The sequence below is a fragment of the Xiphophorus couchianus genome, chromosome 21 (genome assembly GCF_001444195.1).
Source record: "Xiphophorus couchianus chromosome 21, X_couchianus-1.0, whole genome shotgun sequence".
Classification (NCBI taxonomy): Eukaryota; Metazoa; Chordata; class Actinopteri; order Cyprinodontiformes; family Poeciliidae; genus Xiphophorus; species Xiphophorus couchianus.
Genome location: NC_040248.1, coordinates 18,390,060 through 18,416,802, shown reverse-complemented (window position 1 = coordinate 18,416,802; position 26,743 = coordinate 18,390,060). Strand labels below are relative to the sequence as shown.

General features: G+C 40.3%; 5 protein-coding genes across 6 annotated transcripts in view; 3 read left to right on the top strand and 2 right to left on the bottom strand.

Annotated features, from left to right (window-relative positions):
* The window catches only part of LOC114137105 (kinesin-like protein KIF20A), a 30,829-nt gene extending 19,446 nt beyond the window's left edge, over positions 1-11,383 (top strand). Inside the window, exon 19 of the mRNA XM_028005630.1 lies at positions 10,973-11,383. Coding sequence (XP_027861431.1) covers positions 10,973-11,014 — 42 coding nt within the window. The 3' untranslated portion in view covers positions 11,015-11,383. The remainder of the gene's footprint in view (positions 1-10,972) is intronic.
* dph2 (diphthamide biosynthesis 2) lies at positions 71-4,582 on the top strand. The gene is made up of 7 exons (XM_028005633.1): positions 71-157; positions 347-515; positions 618-730; positions 1,316-1,536; positions 1,620-2,300; positions 3,927-4,109; positions 4,249-4,582. Exons 2-7 carry the CDS (start codon positions 366-368, stop codon positions 4,371-4,373), a joined length of 1,473 nt encoding a protein of 490 aa, XP_027861434.1. The 5' UTR covers positions 71-157; positions 347-365; the 3' UTR covers positions 4,374-4,582.
* On the bottom strand, positions 4,130-12,373 carry ncf2 (neutrophil cytosolic factor 2). Its single transcript, XM_028005632.1, has 15 exons — positions 12,156-12,373; positions 11,775-11,857; positions 11,510-11,618; positions 9,911-10,045; positions 9,728-9,835; positions 9,505-9,564; positions 8,865-8,908; positions 7,389-7,530; positions 6,507-6,575; positions 6,321-6,375; positions 6,190-6,227; positions 5,958-6,097; positions 5,761-5,866; positions 4,788-4,905; positions 4,130-4,700 (listed from the first exon to the last, which is right to left on the bottom strand). The coding sequence occupies exons 1-15, from the start codon at positions 12,327-12,329 to the stop codon at positions 4,609-4,611; spliced, it is 1,473 nt and encodes a 490-aa protein (XP_027861433.1). The 5' UTR covers positions 12,330-12,373; the 3' UTR covers positions 4,130-4,608.
* Positions 12,374-13,822: 1,449 nt separating this feature from the next.
* Positions 13,823-22,951, top strand: garem (GRB2 associated, regulator of MAPK1). Of its 2 annotated transcripts, none has more exons than XM_028005627.1 (6): positions 13,823-14,199; positions 14,738-14,878; positions 15,635-15,765; positions 17,224-18,420; positions 18,993-19,147; positions 19,233-22,951. In XM_028005627.1, exons 1-6 carry the CDS (start codon positions 14,058-14,060, stop codon positions 20,071-20,073), a joined length of 2,607 nt encoding a protein of 868 aa, XP_027861428.1. In that variant the 5' UTR covers positions 13,823-14,057; the 3' UTR covers positions 20,074-22,951. The 2 variants fall into 2 exon arrangements, with proteins under 2 accessions (XP_027861428.1, XP_027861427.1); XM_028005626.1 differs by having other exon boundaries at positions 19,230-22,951.
* A 1,361-nt stretch (positions 22,952-24,312) lies between these two features.
* Positions 24,313-26,743, bottom strand: part of prkdc (protein kinase, DNA-activated, catalytic subunit) — a 41,314-nt gene continuing 38,883 nt past the window's right edge. Inside the window, exons 85-86 of the mRNA XM_028005624.1 lie at positions 26,575-26,714; positions 24,313-24,801 (exon numbers count right to left, since the gene is read on the bottom strand). Of these exons, the coding sequence (XP_027861425.1) occupies positions 24,597-24,801; positions 26,575-26,714 (345 nt within the window). The 3' untranslated portion in view covers positions 24,313-24,596. The remainder of the gene's footprint in view (positions 24,802-26,574; positions 26,715-26,743) is intronic.

Sequence of the window (26,743 nt, the reverse complement as noted above, 5' to 3'; positions counted from 1 at the left end):
CCTGGTTTAAAGCGCGAGAAAGGTTTGGATTTTATTTTGAAAAGTACTTGAACCGGAAGTGATCCTACCTCTCCCTCCAGTTGTACTCTGGACACGTGTTTACATTTCCGACAAGCATGTAAAGATTGTAGCAAAACTACCTACATGATACTTCGCTGTAAGTTACATATTACATGGAAATACCAGCTTGTAACAATTTAATTTGTATAATTGTTACACTGAAATATGATATTTATTTTATTTTATCTTTTTAGCTACCAGGGACAGTGTTAGGTCGTCCTGACTACTTTTGTTTTTGTATGATTTACGTCTAGTAGTGTGAACCTTAAAACATTTGTTTTCGAAGACATTTGTAGCCTACTGTCATGGCTGATGCGTTCAGTAGCAGCTCGGAGACTGTGATTCAGCGTGTGGTCGACGTTAGCCTGAAGGAAAACACCCCTGCTGAAAAACTCACCGAGTTGTATCAGATCACGAGGACATGCGCCTTCATCAGCGAGCATCACTTTGGAAAGGTAGCATTGAAAAAACCTTATGTTGTTTTAAACAGTGGATGAAAGGTAGATAATTGTGGTTCCTGTGTGGGTTTTTTTTTGTTTTGTTTTGTTTTTTCCCAGGTTGCTCTGCAGTTTCCCGATGAGCTGCTGGTCGACTCGGCCGCTGTGGCTGCGGAGATTGAGAGAAACAGTCGAGCCAAAACGTTTATTTTGGGAGACACCTCCTATGGCAGGTACTATGATCTGTTCAACTTCTCCAGTATTTCACAACTATTTTTTGGGATTTTTTTTTTTGCAAACAAAATCACGGATTTCGTGGGGTTATTTTAGAAATATATCCAATAAATTGTTATGATATTTCCTCATTAAAGCGCTACAAAAGTCTACATCTAGGAGAACAGGGTGATGGAAAACAACAGCACACAGTCAGATTGGACATCAATTTTATTCAGTATAGAACTTAAATAATTAAAATTGTATCGGGGCCATATAGATCATGAACTATAACTTGATATCAATTAAAGTTGAGTCAGCAGTGTAGTGAAAGTAAGAAATGCTGTCACCTGCAGGTGGGAGTTAGCAGTCACTTAAAGCAAATATTTCAACCATTTTTGAGGAAGATTTGTAAGATATTAACAGAAATGCATTAGCATGAAAAAAATATGGAGGTCTGGGTGAAGAACTGGAGGGACAGTAGGTATTGAATTAGAATCTATATTACAGACATATTCTGGTTGTCGTTTTTTAAATTTAAGTTGGATGAAATAATTTCCGATCTGAAATTAACTCGTGTGGTTCCCTTCATTCTTATTGAGCAGCTGCTGTGTTGACGAGGTAGCAGCAGAACACGTCGGCGCCGACTGCATTGTTCACTACGGCAACGCCTGCCTCAGCCCGTCCAAACGACTTCCTGTCATGTACGTCTTTGAGAGACGGACCATGGATGTGGAGAAGTGCGCCGCCTCTTTCAGGGACCTTTACGCGGACACACAGATGCACATCCTCCTCCTTTATGACGTCAACTACGATCACGCTATTGGCAAGTTTTCCCAGGAAAACATTAATTTCTTGGTTAAATTTCACTTCCTTTTGTAAATTTCTTCATCTTCTTCTCTTTTCCAGGTGATCTTCAGACGCTCCTCTCACCAGAGTATCCAAACCTTGTAGTCACTGAGCTTGTTGTTGAAGGGGAAAACTGTTACAGTCATGGACGGATCGATAAAGAAACCCGTCCATCTGAGGATGACAACAGCCAGACCATTTGTCAATTCGGACGACGGTTCTCCTTAAAAAGTGGCTCATCTCTAACGGATTACCGTATGTTCTACGTAGGCCAGGAGGGAGCCACGTTACGAAACTTCATGATGACCTGGAATTGCTGCTCGTTTTGTTCTTTCGATCCTGTCTCAATGACGGGAAGGCTGGAGTCTGTGAACGTCAACCGTGCTCTCATGAAACGCTACTATGCCATCGAAAGGGCCAAAGACGCTAACGTGGTCGGCATCCTCGTCGGCACCCTGGGCGTGGCCGACTACCTCGCCATCATCCAGCAACTCAAAGAGACTCTTCGCAGAGCCGGCAAGAAGAGCTACATGTTCGCCATGGGGAAGCTCAACGTTCCCAAACTAGCGAACTTTCTGGAGATCGACATCTTCGTGCTAATCGCGTGTCCCGAGAACTCGCTGCTGGACTCCAGCGAGTTCTACAAGCCTGTGGTGACGCCGTTCGAGATGGAGGTGGCTTGCAACAGGAAGAGGGAGTGGTCCGAGGAATACGTCACAGATTTTCGACATCTTCTTCCAGGTTTGATTGCAGTTTATGGAGTAATTGTTTGGAAGCTAAGAGGAGCCGTTAGCCCCGAACCAGACAATGGATTGTTTGGTAGATTTAATCAGATTAGCTTATACACAAGGGTCCTGATGTAGTCCTGAAAAGTCCGGAAGAGTGTAGAATCTCCAAATCTTAGTATGGAAAATATTTTTTATTTCCAATCTCCTTGGCACTGTGATACAATATGAATTTCTTGGAGTAAGTTCATCTATCCTTCTCCTTTCATAGTTCATCTTTCTAGGCATTATGTCAGTAAGCATAAAAAATGTTAATCCATCCGATCTTTCATTCATCCGTCAAAATCCAATGCACTTTGAGGTCAGTATGCTTCCATCCATCCATAACCTTTTCTGTCCAATGCCTTGTAACATTAGAAGCCAAACATGCACTAATGGAGAACTAATATAATTCCCCGTCGGTGCATGATGGAGAAATGCAGCCCAATCAGGGATTATGGCCCCTGATTGGGCCATAACAGGGAAAAGCATTCCAATGTGGATGAAACATGGGCGTGGCTGACTACCTCAATCTGTCCATTCATCCATATACCAGTCAAGTCTGTTAATGTCAAACATTCTCATTAATTGCATGACAGTCGTCAAAAAAGAAATGGCAAAATGTCACAATGCAATTCACACCCTTGGTATATGTTCATAATCTAAAGTCTGAAATATCTGCTATAAATTCAAATAGCAGATGAGCTTCTGTTTTATACAAATCACCTTTTGTATTTTTATTTATGGTGGAACTCAATAATAAAAAAAAAGTGACTTAATTGCATTTTAATTAAATCTACATCGGCAACACTTTCAAATCAAAATTTCTTTTTGCTGCCAAGTTATAGACATATGGGCAACATGTATTTATTGTTTTTAGTTTGTTATTTAGGTTATTCAACCGTCAGATTAGCGCAAAGTGATTTTTATACCCATTCAGCTTTCAGGGGCGTTATGAACCCCTGATCATTCATGAAACTTCTTTGGAAAAATACTTCTGTGGAAAATGTTTAGCATTGATATAATATTTTAGGCTAGAGTAGCTTCGCTGACAAGCTAACTCCTTTTAGCACAACTTGCTCACAACAATAGTCTTTTCTGGTCTCCCTATCTTGTGTGTCAGATTTATGGGCGTACCAGAAACGCGACCAGAACTTTTGTATAATAAAAAATCAAATAAAATTAATGAATAAAAAAATAAACGGGATTTTGTTCAAATTTTGTAACTCATCAATATTGATGTAATTAATCAAAACTAACTCATTAACGATACATTTTGTAATATTTTTACAAAATGCTCCAGATACTGACTGGAAACTCTGGAAAGGTATTTAATTTAGAAAAGAAGACGAACATGAACTCGAATCTTGATCACATTTTGACGGCTTTAACAAAAACAATATGGAGAAGTTTCCCATTACTGAAGGAACATTAATGTTCTCTCCTCTTCATCGGCCTTCTGATTCGTCTCTGCTGCAAATGAAGTTCCTGCCAGGATGTTTCTCTTTATTTTGAGGGAAAATAAAAATCGCAAACATCATTTCACGTCTGCCATTTCTATCCTTACTCAACATTTTTTTTTTTTTTTTAATCCTTGGGTCAGGTGGACAGAGTCACGTGCCGATGGCCGATCAGCAGGAAGGCGACGACGAAACCGACGTGTCGTTGATAACCGGAGCGCTGCGGAGTCGGAACCTGCCGAGCGGCGAGCCCGCGGACTCCTCCTTCGGGTCCTCTGTGGTGCTGAGGAACCAGACTACGACTGTGGCCGACGCGAACTCAGCAGGTACAGAACAGCCAGAGACATCCAGTATACTTATTTATTGCTCCTTCTTTTTTTTTTTTTGTTTTAACAGCATGTCCAAAGCTTTGATACAGTGGATTATCTACGGTCTTGTGAATACGCTCTTATTGTTGTTTTCTAGCGTCTTTCCTGGCGGGTCGAAGCTGGCGAGGCCTGGAGCAGAAGCTGGGGGAAACTCCTGTAGTAAAGGCAGTGCAGGGCAGGAGAGGCATAGCTATCGCCTACGAAGACGAAGGAGCGCCTTGATGATGCCACAATTTATTCATTTTCGAATGGACTCCGTATAAATTTATGGAATTATATCACTAGAAGCTAAATGTTTGTCATTTTTCTGAAATACCACCCGGCATCACTTTATATTTCAGTAATATTTAATGAATACCTGAATGTAACACGACTCAAGTCACTGATTATAATTATTTCTTATTTTCTGCCTTGTGTACAATAAAAAAAAACAACATTTTTTTCAATTTGCATTAAGTCATTGTCCATCCACAGGAACTTCTGCTGCAAATGATGCAGGGAATATACCAGTGTTCCCATTACACTGCCCTTCCAACCAATCCTGGTTTACTACACAGAGAAAAAGAGAGACAGAGTGTGTATTATTATTATTTATACGACAGATTTTGCAACATGTTGAAATGATTTGAAACTCACCTTTGGAGAGCAATTTGATTTTATCTCCTTCCTGGAGGCTCAGGTCTTCTGGGTTCGAAGAGTTGTAGGAGTGAAGCGCCACCAAGTAAACCTCCTTCTGTGGCTTTCCATCACTTTGCTGTAATTACAAAACGCACTTGTTCTTTTTTTTTTTTTTTAAGTCAAAACTTCAGAATGACTGAAGAATCTAGTTTGTTATTTTTTCCCTTGCCTGAATTTAGAATGTGTTTTGATCAAGAAAGTACAAAAGTGTCATGTTGGAAAAAGCTGAAGAAGTTTCTGCTATAGATTCTTGGTGAACTTTTAATATGTTTTCAAGTGAATGTTAAGGACGGAGAACTCTAGAGATTTGAGTTTGGGATTTGTTTCATTTGAAAAATGCGCTGGATCTCTGTGTTAGCATTCTCTACACAAGTAAAAATTCAACTGTGTTCATGTTCGTTTAGAAGATATTGATTGAAAACGTACATGTAAGATTAGTTAAGTTCTGTCACAAACTGGGCTGCACCGATTGCACTCTTCTGGATGATCACCGATCTTTAAAATGCTTCCGATATGAATTATTTTTTCCTTCTGAAAAGTTACATTTTTACCACTCTAAAAGTAAAAGGTATTATCAAATATGCTGCTCGACCAATTAGATAGTGGTACATGAAGTCATAGTTTTGAATATATTGATTTTAATTGATGCTCTTTTGAAACCACCATTGGGGGGGAAGGAACAATTAGGGGTACACCGATTTGATTTTGGTCGATATGGATTTTTTTTTGTCTAAAAAAGTCACTAAGTTGGCAACAGTAGGGTGACTCTTGGTAGCTGCACACAAGCACGTGTTACCTAGGTAGTAGTTGGTTTAAATCCTTTAAAATCGGTTTTACTTCTATCTGCCGATCATCCAAAACGAAGGAGACTGGTTCCGATGTATCGGTGCAACCCTAGTCACGAGCCACAGAAACTGAACCGCCACCTTACCTCTCTGGTGGTACACCATAAGATGATGCGCCCATCCTCAGCACGACTCCACACGTCTTCCATCTCCGTGTTGTTATCGATGAGATTTTTCCCCCGAGAATCCGAGCTGGGAAAACAAAAAAACCCCCCCGCATTATTACATGCGCGTGTTGCAGCCATAACAATTCCACAGACGACAGTTTAAACAGAGCTTGTACCTCAAGGTGATGGCAGTAGAGTTGAGATTCAGCTTCTTGCTGATTTTCTCTATCAGAACCACGTAAGAAGACCCAGACGGCACCAATACAGCAAAGTTGAAGGTGAAGCGGATTTTGACAAAACAAGAATTGTCCTCTGGCTGCGAGATCGGGTAACAATAGAGTGGAAATGTGTAAATTAAAACATCTCAATGCAATCATTGTAGTACTGGACAGCTTAGCGTCAGCGTACCTGCTGCTGAGTGTTCCCGCTGCGGCCAGGACTAAGACCTTCCAGGTACAGAATGAAGAAGAAGAAGAAGTGTTTACATCTCTACCAAAAGAGGATTTTAAACTCGGTTTGCTTGATCAAAAATGCCATACCTTGAATCCTCTCCGGTATTCTCGGAGGGTCTCGACTGTGAAGTCTGGCCACGCCCTGTTGATTTCCATCGCAAATGCAGAAAAATGAAAATTACAGCAAGACTCAGGTATGCGCAGAAATGTAAATTTGGACCAATGACATTTGAAGACGTTAGTTGAAATGTGTCCAAAAAAAAAAAAAAACACCTTGATTTTTTTAGAACCCAGGGAGATGTCCAGGGTAGGCTCCAGGTAGTTGTACGGAACGAGTCCCTTCTGCAATAGACATCACACTGAATTACTATTTATTAATAAAGCTGAATTATGATGAAATGTTGCAGCTCTGGTAAAGATTTTTGAAAAAGCTTTATAAATATTTTTTCTTGCGTTGGTGGATGAAAGTCATCTATCATGATTAAAGGGCATGTTCACTTGTCTTCATTAAAGTTCAGGTTTTTACAAGGTTTTCCTTTATTGTGCTTGATTAACCTTTACACATCTTCACCAGAGGTGCCCATAGGGTGATATATACACAGCACCCTGTGTATTCACATTCTTAAAATGTCTTAAATTCGCAAAAGAAATGCAAGTTAGCCTTAAATACGTTATTTAGTGATCTTATGTCGTGGCAGTACTATTTAATCTAGCTTTGTCTTGTATATGTAGCTTTTTGTCAGGCAAAAGTTTGAGTCACGCGCAGACATCGCCACTTCGTTCTGTGACTCCAGGCAGTTGTAGCTACTGGTAACTGGCTGCTAATAAAACCTTGGACAGACGGATGGTAAGATGCACTAAAGTGCTACCAGTAGCCACAAATAGACCCCAGAAATTTTACAATATACGGTACACTATTATTGATTGTAATACAGCAGGATCTCCCAACCATCCCCTATATTTATATATATATATATATATATATATATATATTGGTTTTAAATCTAGATTTAAGGTGACATTAAAAATATCTTAAAATGTCTTAATTTTGACTTGCTGAAACCTGCATACCCTGTATATAGGCATTAAAAAAAAGGAACAAGAAATCAATACAAGCGTCTATTCTGAGCACAGACTGCAGGACTGAGGTCGTACCCGTTCATTGAAGACCACATATGCCCAGTTGTCCGTCCCTTTCTGCAACACAAATACAATGTTGCCCGGCACTACAGCCAACTCATCGCTGGTCTCTGGAACAAACTCAAACAGCACGGTGTGCGCCTCCCCTTCCAGCGCTCTGCGAAAACAGCAACATGGAGAAAACAGAGTCATCTGATATCACAGTAAAATGTTGAAAGTGCTGTTCTGTTGGTTGATTTTATGCACATTACTTAAACAAAAATAAGTTTAAAGCAGGGTGTCTGCGGATCCTTAAAAAGTCTTAAAGTCTTGTCTTGTGTGTCTAAAATGAGGCCTTAAAATATCTTAAATTTATTTTTCAATTAAGTTGGCCTTAAATAGGTATTACATTGTGTTGTGGCAATACTTTTTAATGTGATTTTTTTTTTCTCATTAAACTTTTTTTGTTACGCAAAAGTTTGAGTGGCAGTCAAACATCTTCATTGCATTCTGTGACTCGAGGCGGTTGCGGCTATCAGCAACTAGCTGCTAATTGCCTCTTGCTAGCTTTCTTGCCTCTATCATGGGTAAGTGTTAGAAGAATTATTATCTAGTTTCATTTACTTTTGAGTTTATTTTAACAGTTATGTTTTCATATTATTATTCTGTTTTATGTTTACTTGACTTCTCTCTTTTGTAGTACTTTATTAATCTTTTGTAGTACATTATTAACTTTGTTTAGGATGTTTGCCTGGAAGCTAAAAACGTTAAAACATTCATGTGTTATCAGTTTCCTGTGAAACTGATTGGTTGCGGTCAGCCTCATGCCCTTATAAGGGCATGTCCACAGAAGGTTCCAGAACACCCTATAGTAAAGAACGTTCTCAATTTTCTGTGTGACTGTGTGAAGAAGCCCAACCTCCTTTTTCTATACATAATAAAGAGCAATGCAGAGAAAGATCTGGTAGAGTTGATCACAGACAGTGTTTGACAGCGGCTATCCGCGTCTGTTTTCGGCTCTCCTATTCTGCAGAAAAGTAATTTGTGTCTCTGGTTGATTCTTTGCAGGTTAGGACCTAAAATAAACCTATCAGTAAGTGTAAATTTATCGCCAGTCGGCTGACAATAAACAAGGGCTAAACAACATTTAAGCTTGGCACTATGTGGGCTAAGGCTGTAGCGCCCATATCGAATGTGATTAGCATCACGCTCGGTTTGCAGTTTTTGCTATGCTTGATTGTAATGCAGCAGGTTTCCCCCCCAAACACTCCTTGTATTTGTAGTTTTTCCCATCTTAAATATAATTCAAGGTGGCATTAAAGATCTTAAAAAGCCTTAAATTTGAACTGCTGAAATTTGCAGATGCCTTGTAAACAAATAATTATTCTTCTGAATTTGCTATGAACACAAACGTTACAATTTGAAAGCATTATGTCCTGAGGAATCATGTCTGTGATTTGTATTCAACAGTGTGTTTTTAGGTGCTGTAGCGCTCCAGCGTGTGCTGCATACCTCAGGACCTCTGGTTCTTTTGGAGCAGCTGGACCATCTTCAACCTTTAGACAGAACACAGGACGGTTCAGTCACACAGACCCGGATGCATCAGAATATCAAATGGTTTTTATTCGTCTGCTGTAATATTCTAATGTTACATTTTTATCAGCAAAAACGGAAAATCATCAAAACAAACAGAAGTGAAGGGTTCAGGACAGTCTGTGTGGAAGTAATCAATTTCAGCAGGTTTTTATTTTTCAGTTTTTATTCAAGTGACTAACTGTGGGTCAGGATTATCGCATCACTTCCTGTTTGGCTAGCAGTCGGAAAGTTGTGAGCCTTTTTCCATCTTTTCCAGCACATAACCCCAGGTTGCCTAGCTTTCTATATTAGTGTACTGTGAGTACAGCCTGTTGACTCACAGCAAGAATAGATATAAAAGTTAATAAGTGAAAAAAAAAAGTATAAAGTTAGTAATTCATACTAATTCATACATTTAAAAATAATATTACCCATTTTTGCTTTTATTGTGAGTCGTCTTTGTTTTTTACTGAATGTTTTTATAAAGTGACAGTCTCGCGTCGACCCAAACCTGTCATATATCGGTTAATTTTGGATTTCTAGTGTAATTTATTCAGGATCTTTTCTCACGTCTCACCTGCGGCTGCAGCGGGGCAAATCCAGAGAACTCGTCTTGTGGAACGACGGAGGCAACAACCTGAGGGTTTAAAGCAAACAAAAATCAAAGTATCTTTCCACAGAATCATTGTAAATAAAAAGGAACTGGGTGACTACCACATAAAGACAAGTCATCTACACTAATTCCCAAAAAGCAGAAGTTAGCGGATGCTTCTGTTTGTTCCTCAGCCGTGTTGTAATACCTTTGCTTTGCCCAGATAGTCCTTCTTCTCCAGCTCGGCTACGTAGTGCTTGTTCGGTTTGAACAGAGTCTTTGAAGGGAACTCGACCAGCTTGAAAAGCTTCCGTTTCTGCAATTGAGAAGAAAGCCTTTTCAAAGATTCCACCAGTTTTAATTCGTGCGATTCAGAAACACGGCGACTGACCAGAGTCGCCTGCAAAGCTCTGTCGATGACGCTGAGCTTGGCCTCCGTTTTGTAGTCGAGGGCCTTCGCCAGGTTTTTCTGGGCGTTTTCCCAGTTGCCCAGCTGAGCCTCAGCCAGAGCTATGTTGTGGAGAACCTGCGGCATCAAAACTATCAATGTCACATGCTATGCAAGAAGCTTGTCTCTTTTATTTCAAAACCCTTTCTGCTCATGACGGCACACCAGGGACGATGTAGACGGCAAAAGCAAAAAGAGGAGTAGATTTCTGCCAAAAAAAATCTCAGCAAGTGTGAGATTAATCTCAGGGATTTTAGAGAAAAAATGTGGAAGTTTCTGAACTCAAAAAGTCTAACATTTGCGAGAAACCCCCCCAAAAGTTTCTGAGCTTCATCTCAAAATTTTCTGAGAAAGTTTTTTTTTTTAGGATTTGACTCTTTTTTTCTTCAATCTACAATGGCCTTAGTAAGCTGTTGTACTGTTCAGCAGAATAGAGTGTACATCTGTTCATATAAATTTGGACATGCAGCACCATGCAAAAATTATTCGTAACCCTTGAACTTTCGCACATGTTGTCGCATTTCCTCCACAACCTTTAATGCATTAATCTAATGTGTTGGCATTTTATGACCAACAGGAAATAGCCTACTAATGAAAGCCTGACAAGTGTGGCCTGCAGTTTATTCAGGAGTAAATACTTTTAAAAACCAGCTTAGCGCTCTCTCTCTGGATGTGTGGTTTCTCTTTTGAATTTGAAACCCAATTTGAAACGGTGTAAGAACTCATCTTTCTGGATAAGTGGGAGTTTCTTCCCTACGAATATTTATACATACAAATAAGGATAAAAACGTGTGTGTTTCTCAGCATTGCCAGTCATAAACTCCTCACTGATTCAACCTCAGTCAGGTCACAGAAGTTACTCAATCTGATGTCATCAGGCGCTTTATCAGCCTGCCAAGGAAGGGGGGTGAGAGGATTTGGACGAAATGTGTGTTCCTGGCACATTACGCAACTCATTTCAAAATAGAATCTGCTGTTTACCAACTTCTTCTGTTTAAGTTTCAGGGAAGAGCCAGCGTCTGCTCCACGTCACTGGATGGCACATAACTGCTGGTTGGAGCTGCTTACTCTAATGTTCACAAATTATTTGCAGATCAACCGCAAACCATTTCAAATGTCTAACAGGTAACTACAGTATCTTCTTTAAATAAATACTTTAACTTTCCGATATGCATCCAAATAAACAGTTTGTGATCACAACAGCGTCGCGGTAATAAATCTAACATCACGTCTGAGACATCTCTTGTAGCCCAGGGCCTTGACGATGGATCTGACCGTCATAGTAACTATGTGTGACCCAATACATTTTTTTTTTAAATCTCAGGGAATGTGAGTAATTTTGCAGAGTATAGTATATGCTGCTGCTTATTTTACGACTACTGAGAGTCAGCTGGGCTCTTTCTGGGAACAGCTGAGTGGAGAAGGATATATATATCCTATATATATACTGTATATATATATATATATATATATATATATATATATATATATATATATATATATATACACTTTGATCTACATATATATATGTAAACTGCTTACCTCACATGCATACAGGATGTATCTGAGACCGAGCGCCTTGTAATCGATCAGCTGGTTGTTTCGGAGAGCTTTAAAAGCTCTCTGGAAATCTGCTGAGCTCTCCTCATACCTTCAAGCAGAGTGGTGTGGGGTAAATAACACATCATGTCGCTGACAGGTAAATCTATAAGTGGTGCCCAAGAATCAAACTGGACTGAACATATGCCAAGTTTCTTTTTAACAGTCAGAAAGTTGGCAATTTATTCAAATGATTTGTGCTGCTTGCCTTTTCTGTTTGTAAAAGGTGATTCCTCTTTGAAAGAAGGCGACTGCCAAGTGCTCATCCTTACGTATGCTGCAATCAAACGCCTAAGAAATAGAAGAAGAAGAAGAAGAAGAAGAAGAAGAAGAAAGAAAAAAAACTCCTCTTAAAAAAAACTTCCTCTTAAAGAACAAAAGTGGTTCAACTACTTCTTCTTTCAGGGTGACTCGCACTTTCAGACACTGCTGTATTGCTTGTGCATCATCTCACACCTGACCCCAGCAGAACCTGGATGATTTTTTTAAAAATGTTTTTTTTTTTTTTTACCCTATGATTGGTGGAAGAATCTGTGACTTTCTGGACAAATGTGGCCAGCGTTTCACTCTGTGTGTATTCCAGACGTACCTTTTCAGCAGCGTCCAGGTCTTGGTTGCGAAGATGGAGGCAGCCGATGTCGAAACAGATTTTGGAGTTGGGTTCCTGGATGGACAGGAAGATGCTGAGGGCTTCCGGCCAGTCCTGTCTGTCGGCGCAGGTCACAGCCTCGTCCCACTGCCGCAGGGTGTCCACGAAAGACATGTTCGCCGGTCAAAGAGCACACTGAGAGCAAATTGGGGAAGCTCTTCTGATTTGTACCCGTGAGATCAGGAAGTGCGGTGACACGTAGCAGTGTTGACAGTTTCCCTGCACCGCAACAAGTGCTATTTATATGATGGAGTACATCATATTGAAGTATTGAAATATGTGGAGTGCATCGTAAAAAGGTGTTTAAATCCGGGGTCACTGCTACATCATTTAAGGTTACATGAAGAATCCAAAGTTTTCATGGAACAAATACTTGTAAATGGGATGATGTGCTCAATTTGTTTAATAAAATAAGCTCTGTATGCTGTATAAATATGGGATTAGATACACAATACACTCAACAGTTATGTTTTATGTCGAAGCCATATATATTTCCTTTTAAAAATCATTTCACATTACCTCTGCTGCAGTCTATGATAAAACACTTTTAACAGCCTCTGTGTTCTGATATCTGATTGGTTAACCTGCATAGCAACTCGTGGCAGCTTGAGTCATAATCGTCACTGACTTCGACGATTATGATTCATAACTGTGCGTACTTTTAGCTTACATTCACTTCAAATTGTTTTTGAAGATTTATACATAAATTATTTATTATTTATTTGATGTATTTAAAAAAACATATTGACACCTTTATCCATATTAATTACTAGATATTAGTATTTTATTAAACTGCAGGATATTTGGCCCTTGATGACCCATGTTACACACGTCACATCATTTAATAAATAAGTAGCAGTAAATAAATTGAGGAGACAATGTTTTTCTCAGGCTTACCCATTTGGTCTGACATTCATTGCATGTCAATGCAAACTCAGTAAAGCTGGTGAGAAATTGATATGTAGATTGATTTTACATGGAAAAATAATATTTTATAATATATTTTTTTTGTATAATCGCAACAAGCACATTTATTAAGTATTGCAAATTATAAATACGTTTTAATTTTAAATTAATTTAATTTTGCAACTTGGCAGGTTCCTTCTAAATGTGATATTGTCACATATGTGGTTTCAAAAATATGTTGTCTAGGTAATTAATCAATTTTTTTGTGGATTTTTTTTTTTTTTTTTGCCCACTAAGCTGCATCATTTATTTTGTTTTTCTGTTTAAGAGAGGCATTCCCACAGAATGATGCTGCCACCACCACCTACCGTATTTAAACTCGGCAGCAGCCACCATATTCCCAAACAGGTCAAGGATGATTACCTCCTAATCTATTTTAATAATGAGCTACTGTGCCAAACTTTACGGCACAAAATACAACCTCCGGTCTATACCTTTCAAAGTAAATTACTTGTAAATAGCCAAATGTCGCCTTTGGTAAAAATAAATAAATAAAAGTAGTATAACCTCCAGTAGGACATAAAGTATACAATTGTTTGCTAGATATTGTAATGTATGTAAATACATTTAATTTTTTTTTATAAATAACGTTACTCATTAGGCTCTAAATAAACAACGCTCTTGTTTTGAAAGGCCTAGTACGAGTTTCCGTTAGCCGTCGCTAGCTAAACAAACATGGCTCTGCTACTTTTTCGGACAACGAACCCTTATGATACTTAGGCACGCAGAAAAAAAGGGAAACATGCAACAGACAAAACGCGTCATGTTATTTGATATATGACACTTTAATGTAAGAAAAGCGGTATCTTTGTTGTATTTGGCGCAGAGAAGCCCTTCGTAGCCGTGTTTACACACAGCTAACTCCACAGTTGGCTAATGGAAGCTAGTTGTAGCAAAATGGACCTTGGAACAATGTTGTACAACAATTTAAAAGATGTTACATGGAGCACGACGTCCCTACCTTTAGACCAGCTGGTCAGTACATATAAGCTGCCCCAGATTGCCAAACTGGATAACGGTGAGTAACATTGTGACTGTACTCGCTTCTCAAGCTATTTATCTCTGCGTTGGTGAGCAGAAAATTCAGTCTTGTGGTTTATGATTAAAGCTGGACTTAGTTGTTTAAAATACATTTTTAGAGATTTTCTGTGGTAGGACGCAAATGGTGCATCTGCCTGGCAGGTCACACCATGTTGGTCTGAAGAAGGTAATGTAAATGTGAACAATAAAAACGCACTCTGAAGTGGTGTCACTGCGTTTATGCGAAGAATGAAAACCAATTCGTTTGTGTTGAAGCTACACAATGCAGGAAAAAGTTTAGAAATTATGTTTTTTAAGCGCCACAGGCCGCTCGGAAATGTAATTTTAATGTAGATGCAGCATGTAATGTCAGCGGAAATAAGTTTTTTTTGCGCAAAAAGTAAACCGTTTGAAAGTATGTCTGCTGTCATGACCTGTGTTTCACAGCATCCCGGGTCTTATCAGCACAAATCATTTAGCCTTTGTGCACATTTCAAATTTTTTTGAACATATTTGCCACTTCATAACTTGTGCAGGTCAGTCAGTTGAAGGGCTTCGAGACAATGACTACCTCTTGATCCATTCCTGCCGTCAGTGGACAACTATTACTGCTCACAGTCTGGAGGAGGGACACTACGTGATTGGGCCCAAGATAGAGATCCCTGTTCATTATGAAGGTACAGCAACAAGCATCTTTGTATCATTTCTCTATATCAGTTTACTAGTTCAGTTTGTAACCCACATATGAGAATTTTGTCCCAATCGGCTTCCATTTCATAACTATTTAAAAACAATTTGCACCCATATCCTCAAAATGGGACCGAAAAATATTAGGAAATAATGCAATTAAGATTTTTTTGTTGATGTGGTGATGAAATCGTTGTGATTAACCAACATTTTCTATATTTTCCATCATAATGATATCCCCACAACTCTTTGATGGTTTTGTTAGTTAATATATGTCAATTTGTCCCTCAATGGTCAGAAACGTCCATCCTGCTGGTCATTTATAGTAATTGAACACAGTGGTATTTATTTTTAAATGTATTATTCTACCAAATATTTCATCTAAGCCGTCCTGTGGAATAGCATTTTTTTTCTCCACACACTGACACTGCAATGACGATTGTAATTTGAAATATTTTTGTTTTATTGCTATTGATAAGTATTTTTGATGAATTGTGAAGGTAAATGTAACTCTAACGAGGCTATAAAATGACTGGCAGCTCTGTGTAATTTGTCTTTCTTCCTCCACCTTTGTCTCTCTCCAAGCACCAGGCTGTAGCAGTTTGTATTTTGAAAATCCATCAAAGTGAAGGATAATTTCTGGAATCGACAGTACGGTCGACTGTTCACCACTTGGGGAATACTGTTGACGCCTGAGCTGACCTTTTTTTTGTTATATTCCTTTGTTTGTTTTTGCCCAACTCCAGGTCAGTTTAAGCTGCTGGAGCAGGACAGAGATGTCAAGGAGCCTGTGCAGTACTTCAACAGTGTGGAGGAGGTGGCCAAAGCGTTCCCTGAAAGGGTGTACGTCATGGAGGAGATCACTTTCAATGTTAAGGTACATTCAACCCGTTAAATGGACGTTGATTAAAGCTGCTTTAGGCCAGGTTCAGTAGGAAAGGTGAGTAGGACGATATCTCCTCAATAATCTATCATAATGTGTAGAGAGAATTTGTGGTAACTGTGTTTGTGAGAATATAGCAACGAGTAAAATCAGAAGTACAAATAATTTAAAAAAAACTATCAGAAAGAAAACTTTTAAAGAGCTGTCAGAGATGATCCTGGTCATACTGGCACCATTTATTTATTCAGCAAATTAAGGATTTTTAATGTAATAAAAATGTAGTAGTTGTAATTTGTGGATGCTTATCAGGCTATCTGCTTAGGTTGCCAATAGAAATGCTGTTGGGGAGATGTTTGTTTATTTTTTCAATTACTATATTTCCAAACGGACAAATTATTTTTTCCCTTTTGTTGCTCTTTAAGACAGCTGACTGGCTGTGTGCAGCAATGGCTGGTCGAGGAGGGACTTCAAATTCTTTTTATTATCGCTCTCAATAAAAAGAATCTCAAGTGTAATGACAGCATGATGGGAAAATTTGCTGTCTTGGAACGTTTTACAGCCTTTTGTTTATCTTGTCTTTGATGACTTCCTCCTTAACTATGGAGCACTACAAAGGACAGCATTTCCTCTCAGAGCTGTTTTTATGCTTGCCTTAACTCCAGCAATAAAAGGAGTGTCTGACGAGACAAAATCATCCCATCGGCATTCGTGACAATGCACAACGGGCTTTTTAGTCCAAGTACTTAATTCTCACGCCATTATTTAGTGTTTTATTTACTTGTTTTTTAAGGTTAAAGTAAAAAAAGCCAAACTATTTTGACACTCAACCGGTTTCTACCGGATGTCTTTATAATAGCAAGCACTACAGATAAACACATAGGTTTAACTAATTACATTTTAGGAATGTTGACTGGACCAGTTTGTGCCTGTGAACTGTTTAGATTGTCACCTCAACAATAGAAAAGCTTTATATTATAAAAAGTCATTTGAGCAGTTCTATGAACTACAGTCAGTCATAACTCCAGGAAACAATAAGAACTGGACTTCTGTTGGTAGAAGAATTATGACAATGGCAGAATAATTATGGAGATATTTTTCTAGGAAAGATTACTATGCCCTTAAATGCCAGATGATGATGCCACTACGGTGTAAGGGTAATTTGCTGCATAGGAGTTAAAAGGAAGCTGCTGCTGTGGATATATTTTAAGACATCACCTCAGACACGATGATTCCGTGTGTGATATCCTGAAAAAAAAAAAACTAAATCAATTGACCAGGTATCCAAAAAGAAAAAAGCTGAGATGCAGATACGTCTGGTTTGTCTTTGGATCCAATTTCCAGATGCCTGAAAATGCCGCATTTATCTACAAGCTACCTAAACATTTGGGAAAGATGTCCCAAAGATGAGCGTGCATCGGTGCAAATTTCACATTCATTACCTTTTGTTCACAGATGGCTTCAGGGGAGTGTAATGAAGACACAGAAGTTTACAACATAACACTAAGTACTGGTGACGAACTGACTTTAATGGGTCAGGCGGAGATCCTTTACGCCAAGAGCTCTAAAGAAAAGTCGAGGCTCAACACCATTTTCAAGAAGATCGGCAAGCTCAACTCCATCAGCAAAATCGGCCGCGGGAAGATGCCCTGCTTGATTTGCATGAACCACCGCACCAACGAGAGCATCAGCCTGCCCTTTCAGTGCAAGGGCCGGTTCAGCACCTGCAGCCCGCTGGAGCTGCAGATGCAGTACGGCGAGCACACCATCCGGAACATCGTGGAGAAAACCCGACTCCCGGTCAACGTGGTCGTGCCTGGCACGCCGCCCCGCAACCAGCACGACCTCCACCTCATCCGCGAGGGCCACCGCTACAAGCTGGTCAACATCCAGACCAAGACGGTGGTGGTGTGCTGCGTCCTGCGGAGCAACAAGATCATCCCCACCCACTTCCCCTTCCACATGGCCATGCCGAGATTCATCGTCCCGGAAGAGCTGCTGCAGGGAGAGCTGTGGCTGGAGACCATGGTGCACCGCTGGTTTTCCTTCTGCCAGGAGCAGTTCGACATCGACGACTACTCTCGGGCCGTCCGAGACGTGCGGGCCGACTGGAATGAAGACGGCAGTAGCCCGAAAAAAAGCAGCGGGAACGGCAGCTGCGGAGGGAGCAGCGGAAGCGGCAGCTCCAACGGGTGTCCCGGCCACAAGCAGGTGCCCAGCTCGTTGACGTACGCCAGAGACGAGCTCACGCAGTCTTTCCACCGACTCTCGGTGTGTGTGTACGGCAGCAACCTGCACGGGAACAGCGAAGTCAACTTGCAGGGGTGTATGACGCTGTGCGGAGACTGGGCTCTCCCGCCTTCCGACGGCGGCCATTCAGAATTCGGAGAGAACGAGCACCTGTTCCCTGAGCTGTCGGACTTCACGAGCCAACATGCAAGTCTCAGCAAGTTGGACGTTCCCTATGAGGAGTTGTGGTTGGATCACCTGAAAAGGCAGAGTCCAAAGCCTTCCTCAGGTGAAGGCGTACAAGTCGCCAACGACGACTGTGCAACAACAGCCGCGCTGTATCCAGTCACATGTCCTATTGGTGCCAGAACCAGTTTGGACATTCCACTTACTCCGCCACCCGTCCCACCAAAGTCTGAAGCTGTGAGTAGAACGCCATTCTTTGATACACTCTGTCTTTCGAGTCAAACAAAGTCAAACTGCTTCTGTTGAGAGTTTGACTCTACAGTGTCTTCATGCTTAGGGTTTTTTTTTTCTTTCTTTAATCGATGAATGTAGAATTCTTGAGAATTTTTACTTCAAGGTCAACATCATTATTGGGATTTTATGTTACAGCACAACACAAAGTAGTTTATTGATGTGAAGTGGAAGGAAAATGTTCAGGCACTTGTTGTGTTTCTGGTGTCTCTACCAGCTTTGGACTTCTACAGATAACCCATCGTATCTTTGAACAGTCATTTTTGAGTCTTACCAAAAATCCTTAATTGCATTTATGTCTGGACTTTGACTAAACCGGTCTAATTCACAAATATACCTTAATCTAAACCATATCATCGTAGGTTGATAGTCTTTTTCAACCTCTAATTACTATTCTTCCATTATCGCTCGGCCTTTAGCTCCAACCAACTATTGGCGCTTGCATTACTACAGAAAGTTTTCAAATATAAAACTTGGAACCTTCTGACTGTTTTCAAATGAATCCAACATCCTTTTAGGTGAAGGAGGAATGTCGTCTTCTGAACGCTCCACCCATTCCTCCCAGAAGTATAAAGCAGCTACCGTCGGTGCCCATCCCGTCGAAGCCCCGCCAGCAGGACACTCGGTCGCCAAGTCCAACGCTTTCCTATTATTCATCTGGTCTCCATAACATGTAAGAATCAGAAGCATTCTAGGAGGGGGGCTGGAGATCTAATAGAATTATTTGGCAAATGAGTCTTGTCATTTTTCATTAGCAGTGGAGCAACTGAGCAAGAGGGAGCCGAGCTACAAGAGCAAAGTCACGTCTGCTACCCCTGCAGCTGGGGTAACGCCAGCACTATGGAGAAAAGAGCCACTTCGCCCAGCGGAGGCCCGCCGTTGGACGGCGTGTCGTCCCGTCTGTCTTGGCCCAACAACTTTATCGGAGGGGACGCTCACTGCATGGACGAGTTCGTGCCTGCGAGCTGCCGGAGCTACTTCAGCTACCCCAGAAAGAGGACCCCGAGTTCCTCGAAAACCTGCGCAATCAGTCTGGATGACTACGACGGCCGAGAGCTGGCACGCCGCCGCGCGGAGTTCAGCTTGCAGAAAGGCCCCACTGACCAGATCTGCACTAAATCTTCAAGCTGCAACTCGGAAATGTACCGGAACACGCCAATAGAAGAATCGAACACTAAGCAGAGCTTATCCTGCCCCATTTTACCACCAAGAACACCTAAATCCAACGCCATCAAGAAGTGCCCAGATTTCCTGACGGAGTCCGTCTGCGACGAGTCGCAGCAGGCCGCCGTTCAAACCGAGCCGGGCACCAATGAGATTAGTCCCAGCTCTGCAACTCTAAACTGTCCCTCTGTCTCTCCCGCCGCGCAGTGGCAGCCGCCTTTGAACTTGTCCGGCATCTCCATCGAAGAGGTGTCCAAGTGTCTGAAGTTCATCGGCCTGCCCAACGACATAGTCTCCCTTTTTGTGTCCGAGAAGATCGACGGGAATCTCCTCCTGCAGCTCACCGAGGAGATTTTGTCCGAAGACTTCCGCCTAAGCAAGCTGCAGGTGAAGAAACTCATGCAGTTCATAAACGGGTGGAGACCCAAGATATAACGGTATGAAACACTAAATCTGGTTGTGAAGCTGAGAACATAATGCCTTCAAGTATACACGCTATGCACAGCAAGCCGCAAGCAGGCTTGGGATTTTTCTTTGATATGTTGAACTTATTTCCATCGCTACGTACCGGGGTTTTTGTCGTTCCTGTAAACCCTCAGACTGTCTGCGACTTTAACTGAGTGAAACAAATTGGCACTTTCATTACAAGGCATATATTTATGTCAGAACCCTAGTGTGTTTCCATCCACGACCCGCTAATTATTTATGACAAAAAAATGTTGTTTTTATTTGAGTCAAATGAAATACAAACAAAAACAAATGTGAAGAACTATAGGATGCTAGAATCTTAAGCTATTAAGATTTTTAAGAGCACAAACTACATGTGTGTCTAAAACGTAGCGTCAATAGTAATTTTTTTTAAATAAACAATGCTTTTTTTAAAAACTAAATCCAAAAATACACTATTCATTAATTATAGGGAAAGTTCATGATTTTTCAAGCAGTTTTGTTGCAATATAAGAAAAGCTTTTTATCTTACCTGCAATAGCCAACTTTCTCTGTGTCTTCATTTAGTATCATTTTATTTCAAATTTTCAGTTCAGTCTTATTTTATTCAAAACGGCAGTGTACATAAAAAAAAGTAAATGCAACGCAATTCCAGTTTAGTTGGTCGCCGAGTCAAGAGCTAATGGCTAGCTCGAGAGGAGCTGAGACCAAAGCGGACTAAAATCTTTAAACAGCTCCAATAAAAAGAAAAAGTCAATCCATGTTAATATGTCATGTTAAGCTAGTTAACAAGAATACTAATGTTGGTGTTACCCATGTTGCATCCCTTGAAAGTTATTTCATACTAGAAATCGAGCCAGTCTTTAATTTTTTTTACAGAAGTTGTGCTCTCTACGGCCTTCTATATACATAAGATAATTGTTTATTTATTTTTTTTATTACCGGTACTTAAATTTTAGACACAAAATGTAAAAAAGAAATTTCCGAAGATGAAAAAAAACTTTATGCTCACAAACGAGCAGCCGCGGCTATCCTAGCTCACCCATTTTTTTCTACATTGCTCATCTATGCAGACTGCTCACTTTTCTGCCCATTGTCATTATCCATATATGGTCCTCACTACCTGTTTTTGAGAGCGATGTAGCTGCAAAGATTTTTTGTTGTCAGAAAGTCCTTTTGAAATTTATCTGCTACAAAAAACAAAACAAAAACAAAAGAGATTTTACAATATTTATTCTCTTGAACAAGCATCGAAGCTCCAGCCTCCACATCCAACTAATCAGATTTTAAGCTAAATGAAGACAACAAAGGAGTTAATCCACTCCGGGTAGGATATTAACTGCTTACACCACAGAACCTCACTTCAGAAATCCTGAACTGTCTCTTTAATATTTTGTTGGAGAAGCACTAATAATAGTATTTAGGTGTGTGTGGTATTTGTTTCGTAAGGACAGGGATCAAAAAAAAAAAAAAACTAAGTTACTGTGCAAGTCGCAACATAAAAAAAACCCCAAACATTTATGTTAATGTTATTGTGTTGCCTGTTTTATTTGATACTTTGTAACTCGGTTTTAGCGGCGGTCTGCGGCAGTAGTTTTTTAAAATTTTTTTTTTTTTACTCCATGCCTAAAATACAGGGAGATTTTTAAGCTCATCCTTTTTAGCTTTTTTCGGTACTGTAGTGGAGTTCGGGTTTGTTCGAAAAAGCCGTGGCATTAAGTTACAATGAAACAAACGTGTGAATAAATGCGAAATGAACAAGAGCATCCTTCACAGAAAAGTATTACATGCAAGAATCGTGGTTCATTCTTGGTTTGAGAAGCTCATTTGTTTAAACCCAGCCTCACTTTGCTTTCGGAAACGGGAAACGCACGAATCTTTTATTATGCAAATCTTGTTTCCGTTCGATGCAGTTCTAAGGTTGTAACGAGTTCCGCCGACGTAAAGCGAGTGAAATTCTGTCCCAACTCCAAAGCGAACATGGAGGTGAGGCACGACGCTGTTCATCAAGGATAAATTATGCATCACGCACTTTGGCAGATTATACTTTAATAATGCAGTCGATTTTAAGCGTATTGAAGTGTCTTTTTTTTTTGCGAGTAAATGCACTACATGTTTTTTTTTTTTTTGGGTTTTCTTTCAATGGTACGTCTGTCTGTTTTCTTGTCACTGTTGTTTGTTCCAAAGTGTCCTCTAATGCAAAGAGTCTCTCAGCGCCTTAACCGAAAAGCCCTTAAAAAGAGGTTTAGCAGTTTTAATTCTGGCTCTATGTTTCGCCAGTTTTTCTCAAGAGGATGTCGACAGACCTCAACGGGAGCCGATGTTGTATTTTACCACCTCCACCCCTCCCCACCTCCTTTTTCCTAAAACTCTGAGGGGCACTGAAGCTAAAACTCAGAATGATCTGCTTTTATGAAATACTTGTGTGCGTCAGTTTTCAGGTTTGCTTGTGAACGCGGTGCTACGGCGCTTTGCTAAAGTATTCATGCCGCATGAGATGCTTGTCGCATCTCCAGTGTATTTTTGAAGAGTGATGGCGAGTAATTTACAAATACATGCCTCATTTTTCAGCGTACTTTTTTTGTAAAATTGTTTGAAAAGAAAAGAAAGAAACGCCAAAACCCTCCCAAAAACATTTCCCTTTTAATTGTACTTTGTGTTGGTCCAACATACGATTTGTGGCTGCCACGTTAAAAGTGTGAAAACGTTTTAGAGGTGTGAATACTTTTGCAACGCTGTAAATATGCAGACCAGCTCAGCATCGAGTCAGGACCCCCAATCCCCTCTGAGACACTTATTGCCATGGGTTGTTACATCTTTTACTTGATTTTTAAATTTTTTTTTTCAATGTATAGATCTTTTTTTTTTTAAGTAAATAATTACTAATGTTGCAATTATTTTTACTGAGATTTTGTGTGAATTCTTGTTGGTAACTGTAAGATGTGGGTTCTTTTTTTTTTTTTTTTCTGACTGAAATAATTTTTGTTCATTGGGGGGCAAAACCCCTGAAAGAATCAGTCACACTACATGTACATTAAAGGAAATTATTAATAAGCTTTGATCGTGTTTTTTTTTTTTTTTTAACATTTTCCTATATGGGTGTTAATGTCTAGTATAATAACGCAGGCTCTTTAAAGAGAAGAAGGAACAAGAGCGCGGCACAAAAACGATGTCCGATACCGCATCCCAAAGCATTTCTCAGTCAAATCCGATAAATGACCTGGTGCCTCACGCATAAAGCGCACAAAAAAAATGTGCGGCGCCACATTTTATGCACAAGTCGGCATGTATAAAAATTAACTTTGCGTCAAAGTTTGCGTAAATATACGCACCCTTTTTCGCTGGCGTGGAAAGGTGCGGTTCATGGTTTTAATATTTTATTGTTTAAACGCAAACGATGAAACTGAACCGCATTTATCCTCAGACAATAACATTACACGCACACAAAATAAAGAAAAAAATAAAAGTATGTGGAAAAATTTACTTCGATGTAAATAGTACTTTTTCTCAGGGTTTTTTTTTGAGTCTCATAAAGTCTCATGTGCGCCGAAGCGCATGAAACGCATCTATGGGGTCATTTCATTCTGACTGAAAAAGAAAACAGGATTGGATCAGCAGACTAACTCCAGACAGGTTTGATTATTTTTAAGGTGATCAAAGTGTGTATAATCACACGTATTCAAGCAGCTGCGCGAAGTTGAGCTGCGTAATTGTGGATCGCTTTGGCTCTGATGGAGAACATCGCCAATGGAAGGATTCAGAGGGAGCAATTGATCATATTGATCATCTGGGAAATGTTGATGGTTTATTAAGAGTTTAGATTGCTATTGTTATTGCTTCAGGTGGTGGCAGACTTCCGGGTATTTATACTAATTTACATATTTATTTATGGGTGGCGACAGGGCGTGCGTGCGCACGGCTTTATGCATCCGATTATTTTTGTGCGCTGCTCTTTTCAACATTTTTCCGCACGCCAAGTTCTAGTGTGAAAACTGCGCACTCTTTTATGCACGAGGCCCCTGATCTGGCCCAAACTATTATTCCATTTTTTTTTTGTCTGATAAAACAGAAAATAACTTTCTCCCCTCAGGTGTGTTTCATGTTTCTGTTGCAGATCACGTCGGAGGCTTACCAGGAACGAGTGTGTCAACAGTTCTGCTTTCTTGTGGAGCCACAGCTTCAAATGTCATAAGAGTTGTTTGTTTTATAAACAACTTTGCGCACTGATGACTTTGGAACATTTTATTGAAATCCAGGATGCCTACCACGATCTTACAGTATTACAACTCCAGTGTTACATTTGACCTTCATTCCCATTAAAATGCAGCAATTAATCCATTTCTATAAAAGACACAATAATAACAATTCAACATGTCCGTTTCAAAATGCTAAACCTTACAAACATGCCTGTTCTCCTTCACATTTAACACCCTTCCAATTTCCAAGAATTTCTTTCCCAGTAATTACTTTTTCCATTTGCCTTCATCCACAATAATTATTATAAATTCACATCAGATCCATGGCTCCCATCCCGCATAAACTCTGCCAAGCACATTTGGGTCCATGGCCTGGTCCAGCAGGCAGTCCACCTGCTGCTCCACAGACAGGCCCGCGGCTGGAAGCTTCGCCCGGACGTTGTGCTCCTCAGATCCCAAAGCCACCGCCTGCATTCCTTGGAAGGCGAGATCCTTTTCAAAGCCCAGCTTCAGCTCCTCGCTGATGAAATAAACACATCACGGGACACAAATAATATGTTTACAGGGTTATAGTTAACAGTCTTTGTAGTAGCTGTGTATAAAAAAAAATGTTCTCTGCAAGAAGAGTGGCCTTGCCCTAGATTGTGGGACAACTATTCTTTCCACCAAGCATTGGGAAGAGATTTTATAAACCATGTACAGAACTCACAAAAAGTTTGGGATATTTGGCTTTCAGTAGAAATTTATGGAGAATGTAAAAAGTTCACGATACAATTATGAATGTAGGGCATCTAAATAGAAGCAAGCAACGGTGGTTTTCCTCAACTCAAAGAAGTCAACAACACCGGTGGATATGCCACAACAAAAGATGTCATTACCTCCATAATCATGTGCCCTTGAGCATCAAGTCCAGCTTGACAACGACAGCTAGCGCTGTTCACAATAACCCAGGCTTCAGCCTGGGCATGGCATGCCACCCTTGTTGAACAAACAGTGCTGTCCTTGATGTCTCCATCATCGTTGGCGGCCATTATTTCTGCTTGGCACGAATCGACTTTCCATCATAACATCACTGATGCCCTCTGGTCCCTTGTCTGGTGTAAACACTTCCTTACCCAAGCAAGACGGTGAAGCCTGTGCCTGGTGGTGTGGTCAGTTACCTTGCAGGTTATTTAGCAAGCAGATCATGAAAATGTTTAAGGTTTCAAAGGGTCTGATGTGACACTTGGGTGCCTCTCACCTCCCTTAAACGGGCCAGGAGTTGAATGGCATTCATCATCCGTTACCACAGGGTTCTGCTCACAGCGAAGTGGCCATCAGTGTGGGATGTAACTAAAGGGCCTTCACTTCTAAACCGTTCTGTGACTATTCCAGTCTTGCTACAACCTTCTGATGTCACTCTGAGCTCAGTGGCCACTTCCGTCTGAGAACTTCCTGTTTAAAGACCCGTAAAGGTTTGGCTACTGTTGATCTGTTATAAGTCGTCAACTTGGTCTCATGATGTCAAATTATGAACAGCATGAGGAGGATGACTGGTTAAATATCAATTCTGATTGAACCAGGACACTGATGGTTGATTCACAAATCAGCTAAGAGATTCTAAGGTAAAGACTCCAATGACACTTGGAGCACCAAGAACCACCTTCATTGACCGATCAACACGTTTCAACTTGTGGCCTTCATAATTGCAAAACACCCAAATAGTTTGTGTTTAAATAAAAAAAATACCATACCCAAAAAATTTTTTTAAAATCAACTAAACCAATCACACATAGATAGGTTGATGAATCAGCTTTCAGGTGGATGGATCAAACACCTGATGTGAATTTTACTGCTAAGTTCCTTGTTAGAGAACAGCAACTTGAGCAAAAGGTACTGAAGCACTGAACAGGTGGACATGTGCTTTCAAAGGTTTAGAGAAGGTCGCCTTAAGTTCGCCTGTTAGGGTTCTGGTGCATCTTCAGGTCATCCTGAAATTTCACCCGAAAGCCAAATATCCTTCACTTTGTCAGCAGAGTAAGAACGACCTTCTATTTACACAGAGGTTTGTGTTTGTCAAAATTTGGAGAACGTTAAGAGGCGAGAATCTTTTTTTTTTGTGCCAAACTCTATACATCTACCACCTGAAGGAAATGTTGCAGGTCAGTCAGTAGAAGGGCATTCAAATAGCAACTGATGTACTCATAATGGAAAAATTTAATAAAAAACTACATTATAAAGTGTACTTGGCCTTCAATATGAACTCCTTAAGATCAGAGTAAATCCCATAAAACACACAACGATTTGAAAGTACCTGGTTATTGTGGCTGGATTAGCGCCCTCTAGTTTCCTTCTGGCGAAGTTCACCTTCTGCAGAGGAAACCAGTTGATTTCTTTGGTATTTACGCTCTGGGTCCATGTTCCTCCTTTCTTCAGCTGTTTCATTTCAAAGTTCTGCATAAAACCAAAGGAGACAAACAAAA